Source organism: Vollenhovia emeryi, unplaced genomic scaffold (assembly GCF_000949405.1).
Source record: "Vollenhovia emeryi isolate VEMERY1.0 unplaced genomic scaffold, V.emery_V1.0 DF939152.1, whole genome shotgun sequence".
In the NCBI taxonomy this organism is placed as follows: Eukaryota; Metazoa; Arthropoda; class Insecta; order Hymenoptera; family Formicidae; genus Vollenhovia; species Vollenhovia emeryi.
In genome coordinates, this window is record NW_011967214.1 from 1364336 (window position 1) to 1376693 (window position 12358).

At 42.9% G+C, this 12358-nt stretch overlaps 1 protein-coding gene across 2 annotated transcripts in view; it reads right to left on the reverse strand.

The window, feature by feature from the left end:
• The window catches only part of LOC105565465, a 69256-nt gene extending 57623 nt beyond the window's left edge, over positions 1 to 11633 (reverse strand). Inside the window, exons 1-2 of one of the 2 annotated variants that reach the window (XM_012018704.1) lie at positions 11253 to 11633; positions 10258 to 10327 (exon numbers count right to left, since the gene is read on the reverse strand). In XM_012018704.1, the coding sequence (XP_011874094.1) occupies positions 10258 to 10324 (67 nt within the window). In that variant the 5' untranslated portion in view covers positions 10325 to 10327; positions 11253 to 11633. Of the gene's footprint in view, positions 1 to 10257; positions 10432 to 11252 lie in introns of those variants that run through there. The other variant, XM_012018703.1, reaches the window with a different exon arrangement.
• Between the last annotated feature and the right edge of the window lie 725 nt (positions 11634 to 12358).

Consider the following 12358-nt stretch of genomic DNA (forward strand, 5'->3'; position numbering starts at 1 on the left):
ACGTTTATCGAGTGATTCGAGTGCTTATGAAGAAATAATAAAAGGCAATTGGAGATTGGTTCACGCGAGAAGAAATGCAGGGTGCTTGCTCCCGACGTTACGACCGTCACGAAAGCGCCGAGCCTTTTCGTTTAACGTTCGATTTGCAACTCTGTGCATAATGTAAGTAGACTAGATTGGCGTTTAGACGAATTGCCCGAGGCTCTCCGGACATTTTCACGCGATGATGCATATTGTAACATTCGCGAATAAGTGAACGCTTGGTGCACTCATTTTGCGACTATTAGAGTAAAATTGCGTCCAATTATTTTGCGCAACTCGCATTTTATTCGAGAAGCTTACCAGAGAAAGTTGCGCATTCTTGAGAACCGAGCCCAAATCGCAATCGACGTTCGAGGATAATTTCGAACTGCCCCTTGAGCGGTAAGTAATTTTAGTTAATCCATAATCTTTTCCCTCCGGAGCTGCTCCGGGCATAATAATTAAACAATTTCAAGTCTTTTTTGAATAAAACATCAAACGCCATTATTCGACTTATTGCGGAGTTTATCTTTCGTATTCTTTCACATCTGGACTCATCAATTAACATGATTAATTAGTCGAGTCAGTAGCTTTTCACACACCTTTTTCTGATCTTTTGAGTGATAACGGGACTCAAAACAGTCATTACTCGAAATATTTCTTAATAACGGCTAATTTCATTAATGACATGATGATGATTTTGCGCCACGAAGTAGAAACTTCCAAGCAATTAAAGCTTTACTTTCTACGGCATTACGTATATCTCTGCCAGGCCTCGATGAGTTTCGTGTATCGTTTTGCTACATCGTTATCCTCGCTTTACAATTTCCGCCGGGCATAAATACACGGCCAGGGTTTATAATCAGAGAGGATAAGCGAAATTCAGGACTTAATTTCAAAATTTAATTATCGAACCGCATTGTGAACGCAGCGTCCAAGTTAATTACTCGCAGTAACGTGAGACGCAAACAACTTGGGTCTTGGGTTTTTACACGTTCGCGACTGGAACGTCGGCGATACCTACACGTCCGAGCTTACGCAAAGACGCATTTTGTCGAAAGTACATTATCGCGATTTACTCCCGAGTCACGCGCGCGAATCTCGGAATATCCAGGCGCAATTTCCGAGCGGACTTTCTAAAATACATCTAAAACATCGCGATCCCGCACGAGATATCAATTACCAATTACGGAAAGGAGAAGAGGAAGAGGAATACTCGCGTGCCCGTTTCCGGAATTACGTCCCGATGACAAATTTCACGGAAGAACGACGGCGCAACGTAGCGGCGGTCATTACGCGGCGCACGGCCGCTCCCCCCCCCCTCGTCCCGCGCGTGTCCCATTAAGTCGAAAATTTCGGCGCGGTTCAGCGACGTGTAATTTGGCGAAACCCTTATAACGTCGTCGTCGAAGGCGAAACCCGGGGAGCGTGACAGTGTGCACGGGGCTTAATCGCGTTTGCTTATTTCCGCCGTTGGCCGCCGCGCCGGTGCAATTATGTTGCGGAGGACGCGCGCGCGCTCTCGCACTCTCGCCTCCCCGCATAAGGGCTTATTTTATTCCTATTAGGGTAAAACGGGTAGCCGGGACGGGCGGACGGACGGGGACGCGCACCGCTCTGTACCCACAATTACGTGAAATTAATTTGGGCCCCATTAGCGGTCGGCCGCACCGCTGCCGGGGCACTAACGATTTTCCCCAGCGGCGGACACGGTCGGCCGAGACGGTGTCTGTCGCTGCGAATACCATTGTGCGCATTCGAGAGCGCGTGTACGCAACGGTCATTTGCGCCGACGGCGTTTCCTCCCGCGAGACGCGCTCTCTGGAAGTCAATCAGTGGATCGTCACTGAAAACACCTGTTTACTTCCTCCAGCTGGCTCAAAGTGCCATCATCCTTTCGTCCCTTCATTGCCGCCTTGTGTTTTCCTCCAACCGCGCTCCAACACTCCTCCTTATCGCCGTCGTTTGATCCATGCGGTGTAAAGATACGAGGTGAAACATTGCGCATGTAACCAATTTTGGGGGCAAATTGCTAATTGGTTCTTCCTGCAGTTCAACCGCAATGATTTGCAGTTTTAAGGCTGGGACAAATTTCTGATTGGTCAATTCGGTAGTTTGGGCCACTTCCGATTGGTTGGCACTGCGCATCCACCAGATTGCTTCACCTTGTATCTTTACACCATGGTCGAAACGATGTCGAATCAATGTCAATATGACGATTTCGACGTCGATCGACGAGTCATTTCTGATTGGGTAGAACTTGGGTCCAAGTTCCGAGAAATGTGTAGCCAATCGAGCTTTTATAGAATAGCTGCAAGTTGTTTGGCTACGCATTTCTCGTAACTAGAACTTGGACTAAGTTCTAGCATCGCGGACACAGGCCATTATGTACTGCGCCGCCAAATTCTCTCTACAATAGACTACCATCCCCATTAGATCATCTTCCTCTCTCGCCTCTTTTCGGTCCTCAGCAGCAACTCATATTGCGTCGCCTGCCTTTTCCGCCGAAAGTATTTTTATCTATATTAGTCTCACTGAGGATGGACCCGAAAATGGGTCGAAACGTTTGATTAAATTACAAATTCAATAAAAAGTTCCATATTGGACATTTTCGCACAATCATCTGCGTTTGGCTCGCATTGGCCTTCTTCCCCCGACCAATTTAAGATAAAAATATCCCTCTCTCTATAATAAATACGATTGGCGCTATATCGACCCTATTTTATGATACATTCAAGTGTAATAGCATTGGATCCGGAAATTTGTTCTGTGGGTGCAGTGAATAAAATAAGTATGCCACTGAAAAGTCGCAGTGGTAGGACTAGCAGAAAATCAGTGACTGTTCACTGTGATACCTAATCCACTGATTGACTTTTAGAGAGCGGGACCGGCGCGAGGAGTTTATGGAAATTCTTAATCGCGCGGCGACGTCAAGTCACGATATCCGGCGCGATACCGCGACGTCACCGCTGCTCACGCGGCTCGTCGCCGCGATTGTTAAATCGCGGCGCGCGATTATTTTCCTTGAGAGAGATCATAAATTAACCGAGTACAAACCGTACTTGTTGCTTTTTGATTAATGCAAATTTATACGGTGCGCGCCGCAAAAATTATCTATCCCTTCACACATCCTTTTCACTTTGTATCACGGGCTGTACACGCTATTGTGAACGAAGCTCGTGATAAATTAAGTCGTAATTAAATCAATTACGATTTGATAAATGTCCCCCCTCCCCCCTCCCCTCCGGATTTATCGCGGGAAGAGTTAAGCGATTAACGTAAAAGTTAAAGGCTGCGTTATATCGCGAGCAGGCACGCAGCGTGTCGCTGAAACAGCCGACCTTCGCCACGCGAGGATCTCTAAACATTTTCGACGCGGTCGCGATTTTGCATTGCAGATTTGCGCCGCGTAATAAACCCGTCCGGCGAGAAGATCTTAAACGGCCGGTCGTTATTTGTCGCCGGGGCGAGCGGTAATGAGAGTGATCGTATCATTCGATCTCGAGTCGCCTTTTCACTCGAGCTTCAACTCGAAAGACAGCCGTACTCGACGGATGACACTAAGTGCAAAATTACAGCAATATTACCCCGATATACACGTCGGAGATTGAGGGTGAGTCTCCTCGGAGCGCGGCAATCGGCGCACTTTGTATAATTGCGGGTTACGGCGACGAGCGGATGCGCTTATTAGCTGAAAGCGGTAGGAAATAGCAGTTTTATTATTCTCCTCCTTTTCGCAAGTGTCCGTTAAGGTTCCACGCGGCTCGCTTGCCGAAGGTAGCCGCGGCGCCGATGGAAACCGAAGAAGAAAGGAAGAAGGGCCCCGGCGCGAGAGGATGTGGTTAACCCCACGGTCAAATCGAGCTTTTGCCGGGTTTCTGCATCCTGAAACGCGGCGACAAAGGAGAATCGCCGGAACAGAAGTACGCGGCGTCCTGTCCGTTCCTTCTTCGCTTCCCGTATCGCTTTGTCATTTTGTTTCTTCGCCCGTTCGATGACGGGACGTTCAAATTGCGAGCGTAAGCGAGAGGACTCGACGTAAGGGGCGTACGGCTGAGAAACTTTTGGCTTTAAAATTTTAATTTTGAACTCTGACACTTTGTGCGATTTGCAATCGTAACAAACGAATTTTATACGCACTTGGGTACGCCATTTTGTGAGAATAACGTTAAAAAGTCGTCTGTATACTTGTCTCTTACAAAAATTAAAATAAATGAGAGAATGGGAGAATCGGACGGGAGAGAATCATCCGAAAGAGTCGAACAAAGTTCCCGCACCCAGGAAGATTTCTTTAAGTTAAACAGATGGGATACATCGAAATCATGTTTCTTTAAATCTAGTAAATTTTTATATACTTGTACTAAAACATTTGCTAGATTTGAAGAAATAGATATAAATTCTCTTAGAATTTCCCGATGAAAAATTTTATCTTAAAATTTATCCGAAAAATTATGTGATCGTGGGACGACGTGGCCTTTTGAAAAACTTTATAAGCGTTCTTGGAAATTGTACCATATATTCCACCAGTAAAATGTACACGGAGAGAATTTTCTCTTAAAATTTAGCCTGAAAATCACGTGATCGTGGGACAACGTAGCATTTTGAAGAACTTTGTGGGCTTTTTGGAATTTTACCATACATTTTACTAACAAATGTACTCGTAATTTTGAAGAATTTTATGAGAGTCTTCTCAAATTTGACCATACATTTTACTACTAAAATGTGTGGTAAAATTTCACAAAGCTCTTATAAAATTCTTCGATATGCCGTGTTGTCCCACAATCACATGACTTTCGGGATAAGTTTTAATAGAAAATTCTCTCCGTGTATAGTATTATATAAAATTATACATGAAATGTCCATATATATTTTTACATTGTATATTTTCATACATATAATTCTACACAATTCTACACAGTTCTGTATAATTTTATAGACTGATAGATGCTTTTATAAGAAAAATTTTTTAAAGAAAAAATTGCTCACTTATAAGTGTATAATTGTGATGCGCATGAAAAATTTTTTTTCGGGTTCCAAACTCAATCAAATAAAACTTTGGTTAAGGTAAAGAAATAATTTCTTTGTAATGAAACGAAAAGTCTAGTAAGGTCAAAATTCAAACAAATTTGTTTCATTTAAAACGAATTTTTTCCTGGGTGCGATTGTGAGTTTCAACAAGAGTGGGCAATCGTGTCGCCCGTGTATTTACGTACCTCACGAAACGCGCTTCAAACTGCCGCAGAGTCTTATTTTAACGCGAGAGAAAACCCCGTGAAAATGTCCATCATCGCTTTCGTAATGAAGAAATTAACGATGTTAACAGCTTCGATAAACGATTGTATCACATGCCTATAAATTACGCCGGGCGGACGAATATTGTAACGCGCTAAATAATTCGTGCATGAATAAATATGATCGATCGGATCGAGTGTTGGCGCAGATCGATCATCGGTACGACCACACGCGATCCCAATTACGCGGCGCCCTGCTTAATATTAAAAGCCGGCTGTTCGTTCGAAAAATGGCCGCGGGTCCTCCGGCATGATTATCACGCCGTTTGATAAAATGCAAATGCACGAGCCGGGGCGCGTAAATAAAGTTATTTCGTAGATAACGCGGGTCGCGCGCGCGCGTACAGAAAACGTGCGAGGCGAAGAGAGGCTACGAGGAGAGAGGCAGCGAGGAGGAAAAAGGACGATCGGGACGAGAGCAAGAACGTATAATGTGTCGAAAAGGCACCTGCCTCTTTCGAGCTTGTTATCTTCCCATCGTGCGGTCGCAAGAAAAGCAGCTAGACTCGAGTTAACCGATCTTATCTCGCGCCGAGACCAGCGAACCACTTATATCGTTAATTGCTCCCACTTCCGGTCTACCGCACCTCGCCCCGTCTCGCCTCTCTTCTCCTCCGCGCCGTAACCATCCGGTGAGTAACGCATGTGCGTGTAAAGAGCCACGCATTACGCTCCGGGGCGACTTTCGCGAGCGCGCGGCAGTTTTATGCCCTTTTAAGCGATCTCTCGCCTAAGTGGATGCCCAGGAAGAGCAAACATCGCCGCTTAAACGGTTGACGTCAGTCACTGTGCGGCCTTACATTTAGGGACGCGATTGTGGTGTTTTTAATTTAGCCCGCGCGAAGGCGGAAGCGCGCGAAATTGCCTCCCGGCCGACTCGACCCGGTGTCTCGACGGGCCGCGAATCCTCGTGGGTCAGGGTTTCACTAGGTCGCGAACGGTCCGCGGCTCGCTACGCGCCGCGTAGGGCAAAAATTCAGCTCGGCGCGTTGCATAGATAATTAGGCGGTTCGACAAAACGTTATTTACGTTAACAATGTAATCTTGCAGCATTATATTATCAATACCATTATGTGCAGCGGATTACGCGTAATAACGTAATTACGGCTAATTATGCAATATCGCATCGCTGACATAAATTTTGTAGATGACATGTGACGGAATATAAAATGAATTTTATGAATGACAAGTGGCAATAACATGCATATCATACATCATAATTACGCGTGCACTCTTTTAAACGCTAAATTATTATTCACCCGATCAATACGGCGCGCGAAATCATAGGATAAAATAATAGCGCGTTACGTGGCGCGATAAGGAAATCGCTAATTTTTATGTGGCAGCCCGAGGCATCGGGACGAGAAACGATATCCAATCCAATTATCGACTGTCCAGTCATTCTAAGTATTTTCGCATCAACCTTTCTATGTATATCGAGCGACATTAGACGTTTAAATTATTGCATTTTATTAACAGTTGCGTCTCATAAAGGGTATTATTCATTCGTCATTACAAACAATGTTCACAATATTGAAACAAATTTAAAATTAACTTCTGCTCACTTAAATTATGTTTTAAAAATTTATAAGCGCGACGTAAGAATTTTTTTTAACCCTGAACTTTAGAGCACTTGCGACGAATTACTTGTTATAAAGAATTCTATTCATTATAAATAATGTTCACATTATTAAAACAAATTTAAAATTAAATTCTGCTTACTTAAATCGTGTTTTAAAAATTCATAAGCGCGACGTAAGAAATTTTTTAACTCTAAACTTGAAGTTTAGAGAACCTGCGACGAATTACTTGTTCTAAAGAATTCTATTCATTATAAATAATGTTCACATTAATTAAAACAAATTTAAAATTAAATTCTGCTTGCTGAAATCATGTTTTAAAGATTCATAAGCGCGACGCAAACAATTTTTGAAGCTCTAAACTTAAAGTTTAAAAAAACTTAAGCTCTCATCGAACGTAAGATAACTGAATACCTACGTTCCGTATTGAAAGCATTACGGTGTATCTCATTCCGATGTATTCAGAGTATTATAGTAATTGCACGTGTGACGACTGCACGTGTTTCGCTATGCATAAACGCAAGTCGTGCATTAAAATTGCGCGGCCGAGGCATTCCTCGCGCGGTATCACGCTCCTTCTTTTATCCGTGGAAGGAGAGAAGGAGAGCGCGAGAGATTTGTCGAAGAAGATTAAGACGAAACCAGTCCGTCGACTCGCGGAGCAGGAAAGTGAACGTGGTAAAGAAGGGAAAGGGGGTGGCTCGGTTTCACGAGCATAATCTCTCGGTGCGAACACGCAAATGCGTGAGCGCACGCTCCCCGATCGTAGTTCGAGCCCGCCGCGCGCGTTTTCCTCGCGGCCGCGCGGATTTTTATTTAATAAAGCGATCGTCACGAACGGCGGCCTCGCGGGGGAGACCGGACAGCGTCGTTCTCATTTCTCTTATTATAACGAACGTCGCTTTCCTCCATCGCGACGTCTTTCTCCACATTATTATATATCTCCGCATTTATAATATTAACGCGAGAATCTTTGTCCGGTATTTCATACGGCGAGCAATCAACGTAATTATCTTTTTCCTCGTAGTTAATTATTTTAAATTATCGCGACATCTTTCGGAGATCATTTCCCCTGTATCGTTTCTCACGCAACGCGTCTCGTTAAAAAGTACAGTTGTCGCGTGTGTACGTGCGACGGGCTGGCTGGCTGGCTCGCCGCAGGCGAAGAGTTTTGCGGACAAGCATTAAAGCGACATCATCCGCAATTTGTTATTAATCGACCATCTTAACTCGCGCATCAATTTCAAGGGTGGACATTACGCAGGTGCGTTAACGAGGCCGATATAATCGGCGGTACTCCGTCATTATCGGGTATCGCATTATCGATGCTCGTCAATGTGCCACACGAGCGAGATTTGTCGCTCGCATGGTTGCCCTCGCGGCGACAAATCATCATCGACGCGGCCGGGACCGTTTCAATATGACCGCGTTAATGGCGTCATTTTAATGGCCACGCTTCTGGCCCGTAAAACTTACAATCGATCGATCGCTCGATACGCGCATCCGCTCTCCTTACCCACGCGAGATGCCTCTGAACAAAGTGTATAGGACCCGCGTATGAAGAGAGCGCTTTAGAATTTTAACAATCATTTCATTTACATTGCCAGCCCGATCGATTCTGCTCTCTCGACTTGTCGTCGGCTCTCAAAATCGCTTCTTCCAATGACGGACTAAACACAATTTTTTATCATCGGCGCAGTATATTGATCCGGAATAATGAATAAAAAGTTAATTTTATTACACGAGGGATACAAAACGTAGTCGAAAAGTCCATTCTAGTACCACTTATTAACTCGCAAACAGATTTAATATCGCTAGTAGTTTAAAACCAACGATATGTAGTTTCTAAAAATGACCTACACTGGGCAATGTTTTTATTAAAAAAAAAACGACGTTTTTTTAACTTGTGTTGAGCATCTTTGAAGATAGCAATTCAATCTGGTATCTCGTCCAACACACATCTCTGCAACTTCAATTGACTTTGCATTCTTCAACCAAAAAGTGCAATCATTTTTTTATTAATATCTCACTAACTTAATGATATTGGCCATACGAACGATATGAGATCATTAACAATTGTGTGAACAAATTACTTGAAAAGGGTCCAAATTTGGGACCGAAACGTCGCTTTTGAAATAAAAATATTCGCCAGTGTAGGTCGTTTTTAAAAAGCTACATACCACTTATTATTTTGTTTCTTCAGAGCAATTTTCTTTAATTTCCTGAGTAACAATACAATATTTCGTACGTAGCTAATCTGTGCGATCACGTTTTTTGTTTTGCAACGCTTGACCATCGAAACAAAGCCGGTAAAAAATTAAATAGTAAATAATATAAGCGTAGTGTTTTACAGTAAGTAATAGTAAGCGATTCGATCAATCATTTAGACCTGTATTTATAGTCGTTGGATCTTATGTAAAAAAAAGCGTGTCGAATGAGTTACGCAGAATAAAGTCTCATATCTCGACACACCGCCAGATTGATAGTCATTTGATTAGAAATTAACTGACAGTACACTTAGCTGGCTGTAAAAAGCGAACCGACTGCTTTCGTGAAACATCATTAAAGCATTGTACGTATGTAAAACACTTCGCAATATTGCGCACGTGAGAAGGTAATTATTGGATCTTGCATTAATAACGCTTCTTTGTTTCTCGTCAAGTGATATAGAGGAAATACAACAAAAAACAATGCATCGCTCACCGGCGCAATGCGACGCGCAACAGCGGAGTTGCGACTACGTTAAACCATAAAACAGAAATATGTAAATTGCGTTAATAGCCTCGAAAATAATTGACCTTTAGAAAACGGACAGGTTTTCTCACGATCCTTTTATATTTCCGACTTGGGACTTTCATATGTGGGATATTTAATTCGGATGGAGTAAGTAATTCCATTCGTGATGACATTTGATTAATAAAGATAATAATATAGGGGAAAGTCCTCTATTATGAGATAGGATTTTAATATGAGGTAGTAGGTTTTCAACGTCCAAATTCAATCACAAATCTTTTTTCGCAACGATTACACGATCGAACAATTAATTTTCCACTAAACAAATTTCGCTCCAAGGGCAATAAATTCATGGTGGAACCAACAGACGACGCCTATTAATTTTGCAGAAACTCCTTTGTCTCATATAAGGAGCCTATCTCATAATAGGGAACTTTCTTCTATTTCTTACGTTATAAAAGAAAGTAGGCGAATGGATCGCGCGATAAGATCTTTTTTCGGTGTTTAGCGACCCCTTTGGAGGCTTAAAAATAGACTTTAACAGTTAATATACAAAAGGAATAATTGTTGCTCGCACACAGACCGGCTGATTCCGCGGATGAAGCAAATAAAATGTAAAATAGTTTACTCACTTCGCGGTTGCTTCGCTGTCGCTCGGCACTTCCTCTCAGATTCCTTCGTCGCATTCACACAACACATTCTCTGAAACACGTTCATTATGATCGCGCATATTAATCACTAAAATAGGATAATCGCACGGCACTTCCGACGTTAATCACATACGCGACGCGTACTTTACCATAGTACGCGACGGATAGTTGCGACGGAAGAACAGCACGAAAAAAAAAAGATACAAAGCTCTAGCATTCGCTTGAAACGCTCTTCCACTCAAGCTAATGAAAAGAATAAAATTTCATGGAGGTCTTTAAACAAATATCAACGGTACATATTAAAATGCTGACTTAATTACGATTGTATTTATTAATTAAGTGCGTCCCTCCGTTCGACTCGAGGCCAACCTGTTTCATACACGCGACACTCCGCTTGCAAAAAACCGAAAGTAAAGTTGATAAAGTGACTAATGAAATAAAATGACCAATTAAGTCTAATTAAGAATCGTCCGAGATATGCAATCGAAATTCAGCAGAGCGTAACGTATTACAAACGTTTAAGTCCAGCGAAAAATACACGTATTGTCAATAAATAATCGCTACATCGCGGCTCTCTGTTAGGGCCTGTGTCCACGATGCTAGAACTTGGTCCAAGTTTCAGTTTCGAGAAATGTGTAGCCAATCAATTTGCAGTTATTCCATAAAAGCTGCAAGTTGATTCGCTACACGTTTCTCGAAACTAAGACTTGGACCAAGTTCTAGCGTCGTGGACACAGGCCTTCGCTCGAATCGCCCGATCTGGCGATTCGTCTATCATTCCGCGCTCGCGATCTGAAAGTAACGAGCTAATTACGTTTATCTCGGCGAAAAATTCAAGGCGCGCGATGCGAGAGATACCTTCGGATCTAAGCGTTGAAGGAATCATTAATTATGTCGTTCGCACAAATACCGCGAGTAAAGTAATAATTTCCATTCGCTGCAATTACGCGGATGGACAAATCGCGCGAGATACTCACCTCGATAGCCAGCCAGTATGCGTACGGTTGTTAATTGCGGTGGTCAATTAATCGAGCAAGCTAATCGTAATGATGCTAAAGCTTGGTATCGTCCGTCCAGCACTCGTCGCGCTTCGGCAGATAATACGCGGCGACACTCGGAGCGTATCCCGGCCTCTACCTGCCGGCTCAAATCTCGCCGCGCGAGTGACAACACGGCGCGCCGCGTGACCTTGTTTACGAAAACAAATACCAAAGCCAAACGATTTCTATGTTACGAAATGCTTTACGAAATATACATCAAATATTCTGTTTACAAATTGATTTCGACGAGTCCGGCCGTTGCGGCACATTTGACGCTTCGTTTCGTAGATTCGTCGTAGCTAGCCTAAAGCCCGTGTCACACATTGCGGATCGCGGATCGGATAGCGAAGATTTCAACATCAAATTTCACGAATCTTTTTCGCAACAATTACACGCACGATCTAACAATGAATTATCGGCTAAACGGATTTCACTCCAGAGGCAGTAAATTTATAATGAAATCAACAGATGATTCCTATTAATTTAGCAGACACCTCGCGATTTCATGTTAGAAGCCTTTCTCATAATAGGGGACTCTCCTCTATTATTAAATCTATTATTCGAAGAATGAAATTTATTTTCATTTTTCTGTCTCGATCGAGTAATCGTTTATGTGCAAACAAATTTATTATTACCCTTAGAACTTTATCCAACAACCCCAGTGAGAAATGATTCGTCGAAACGATGTCGATTCAACAGCATCGATTGACGAGTCACTTCTCGTTGGGAGAAGAAAGGACTACAATCGTGTGATCTCGTGGAAATTGTGATTTCAATAAATTAAAAAAGAAACGAGGGTAATTATTTAGATTAACACACCCACCTCCAATAACCTTGGGCTTGACATATGTTGTCAAGGTTACCCTCCTGAGTAACGCTCAGAAGGATTTAGCCGGCGCTCGTTGTTTATTAAAAAGTTATAAAGAAAAGAAGTTTCGCAAATGCTATGTAGTTCACGATATCATGTACGTTTAGGATGGCCTCACGTGGAAAGTTTCTGACACCATATACAATTCAAAGAATGTATAAGTGTCTTTGAGTAA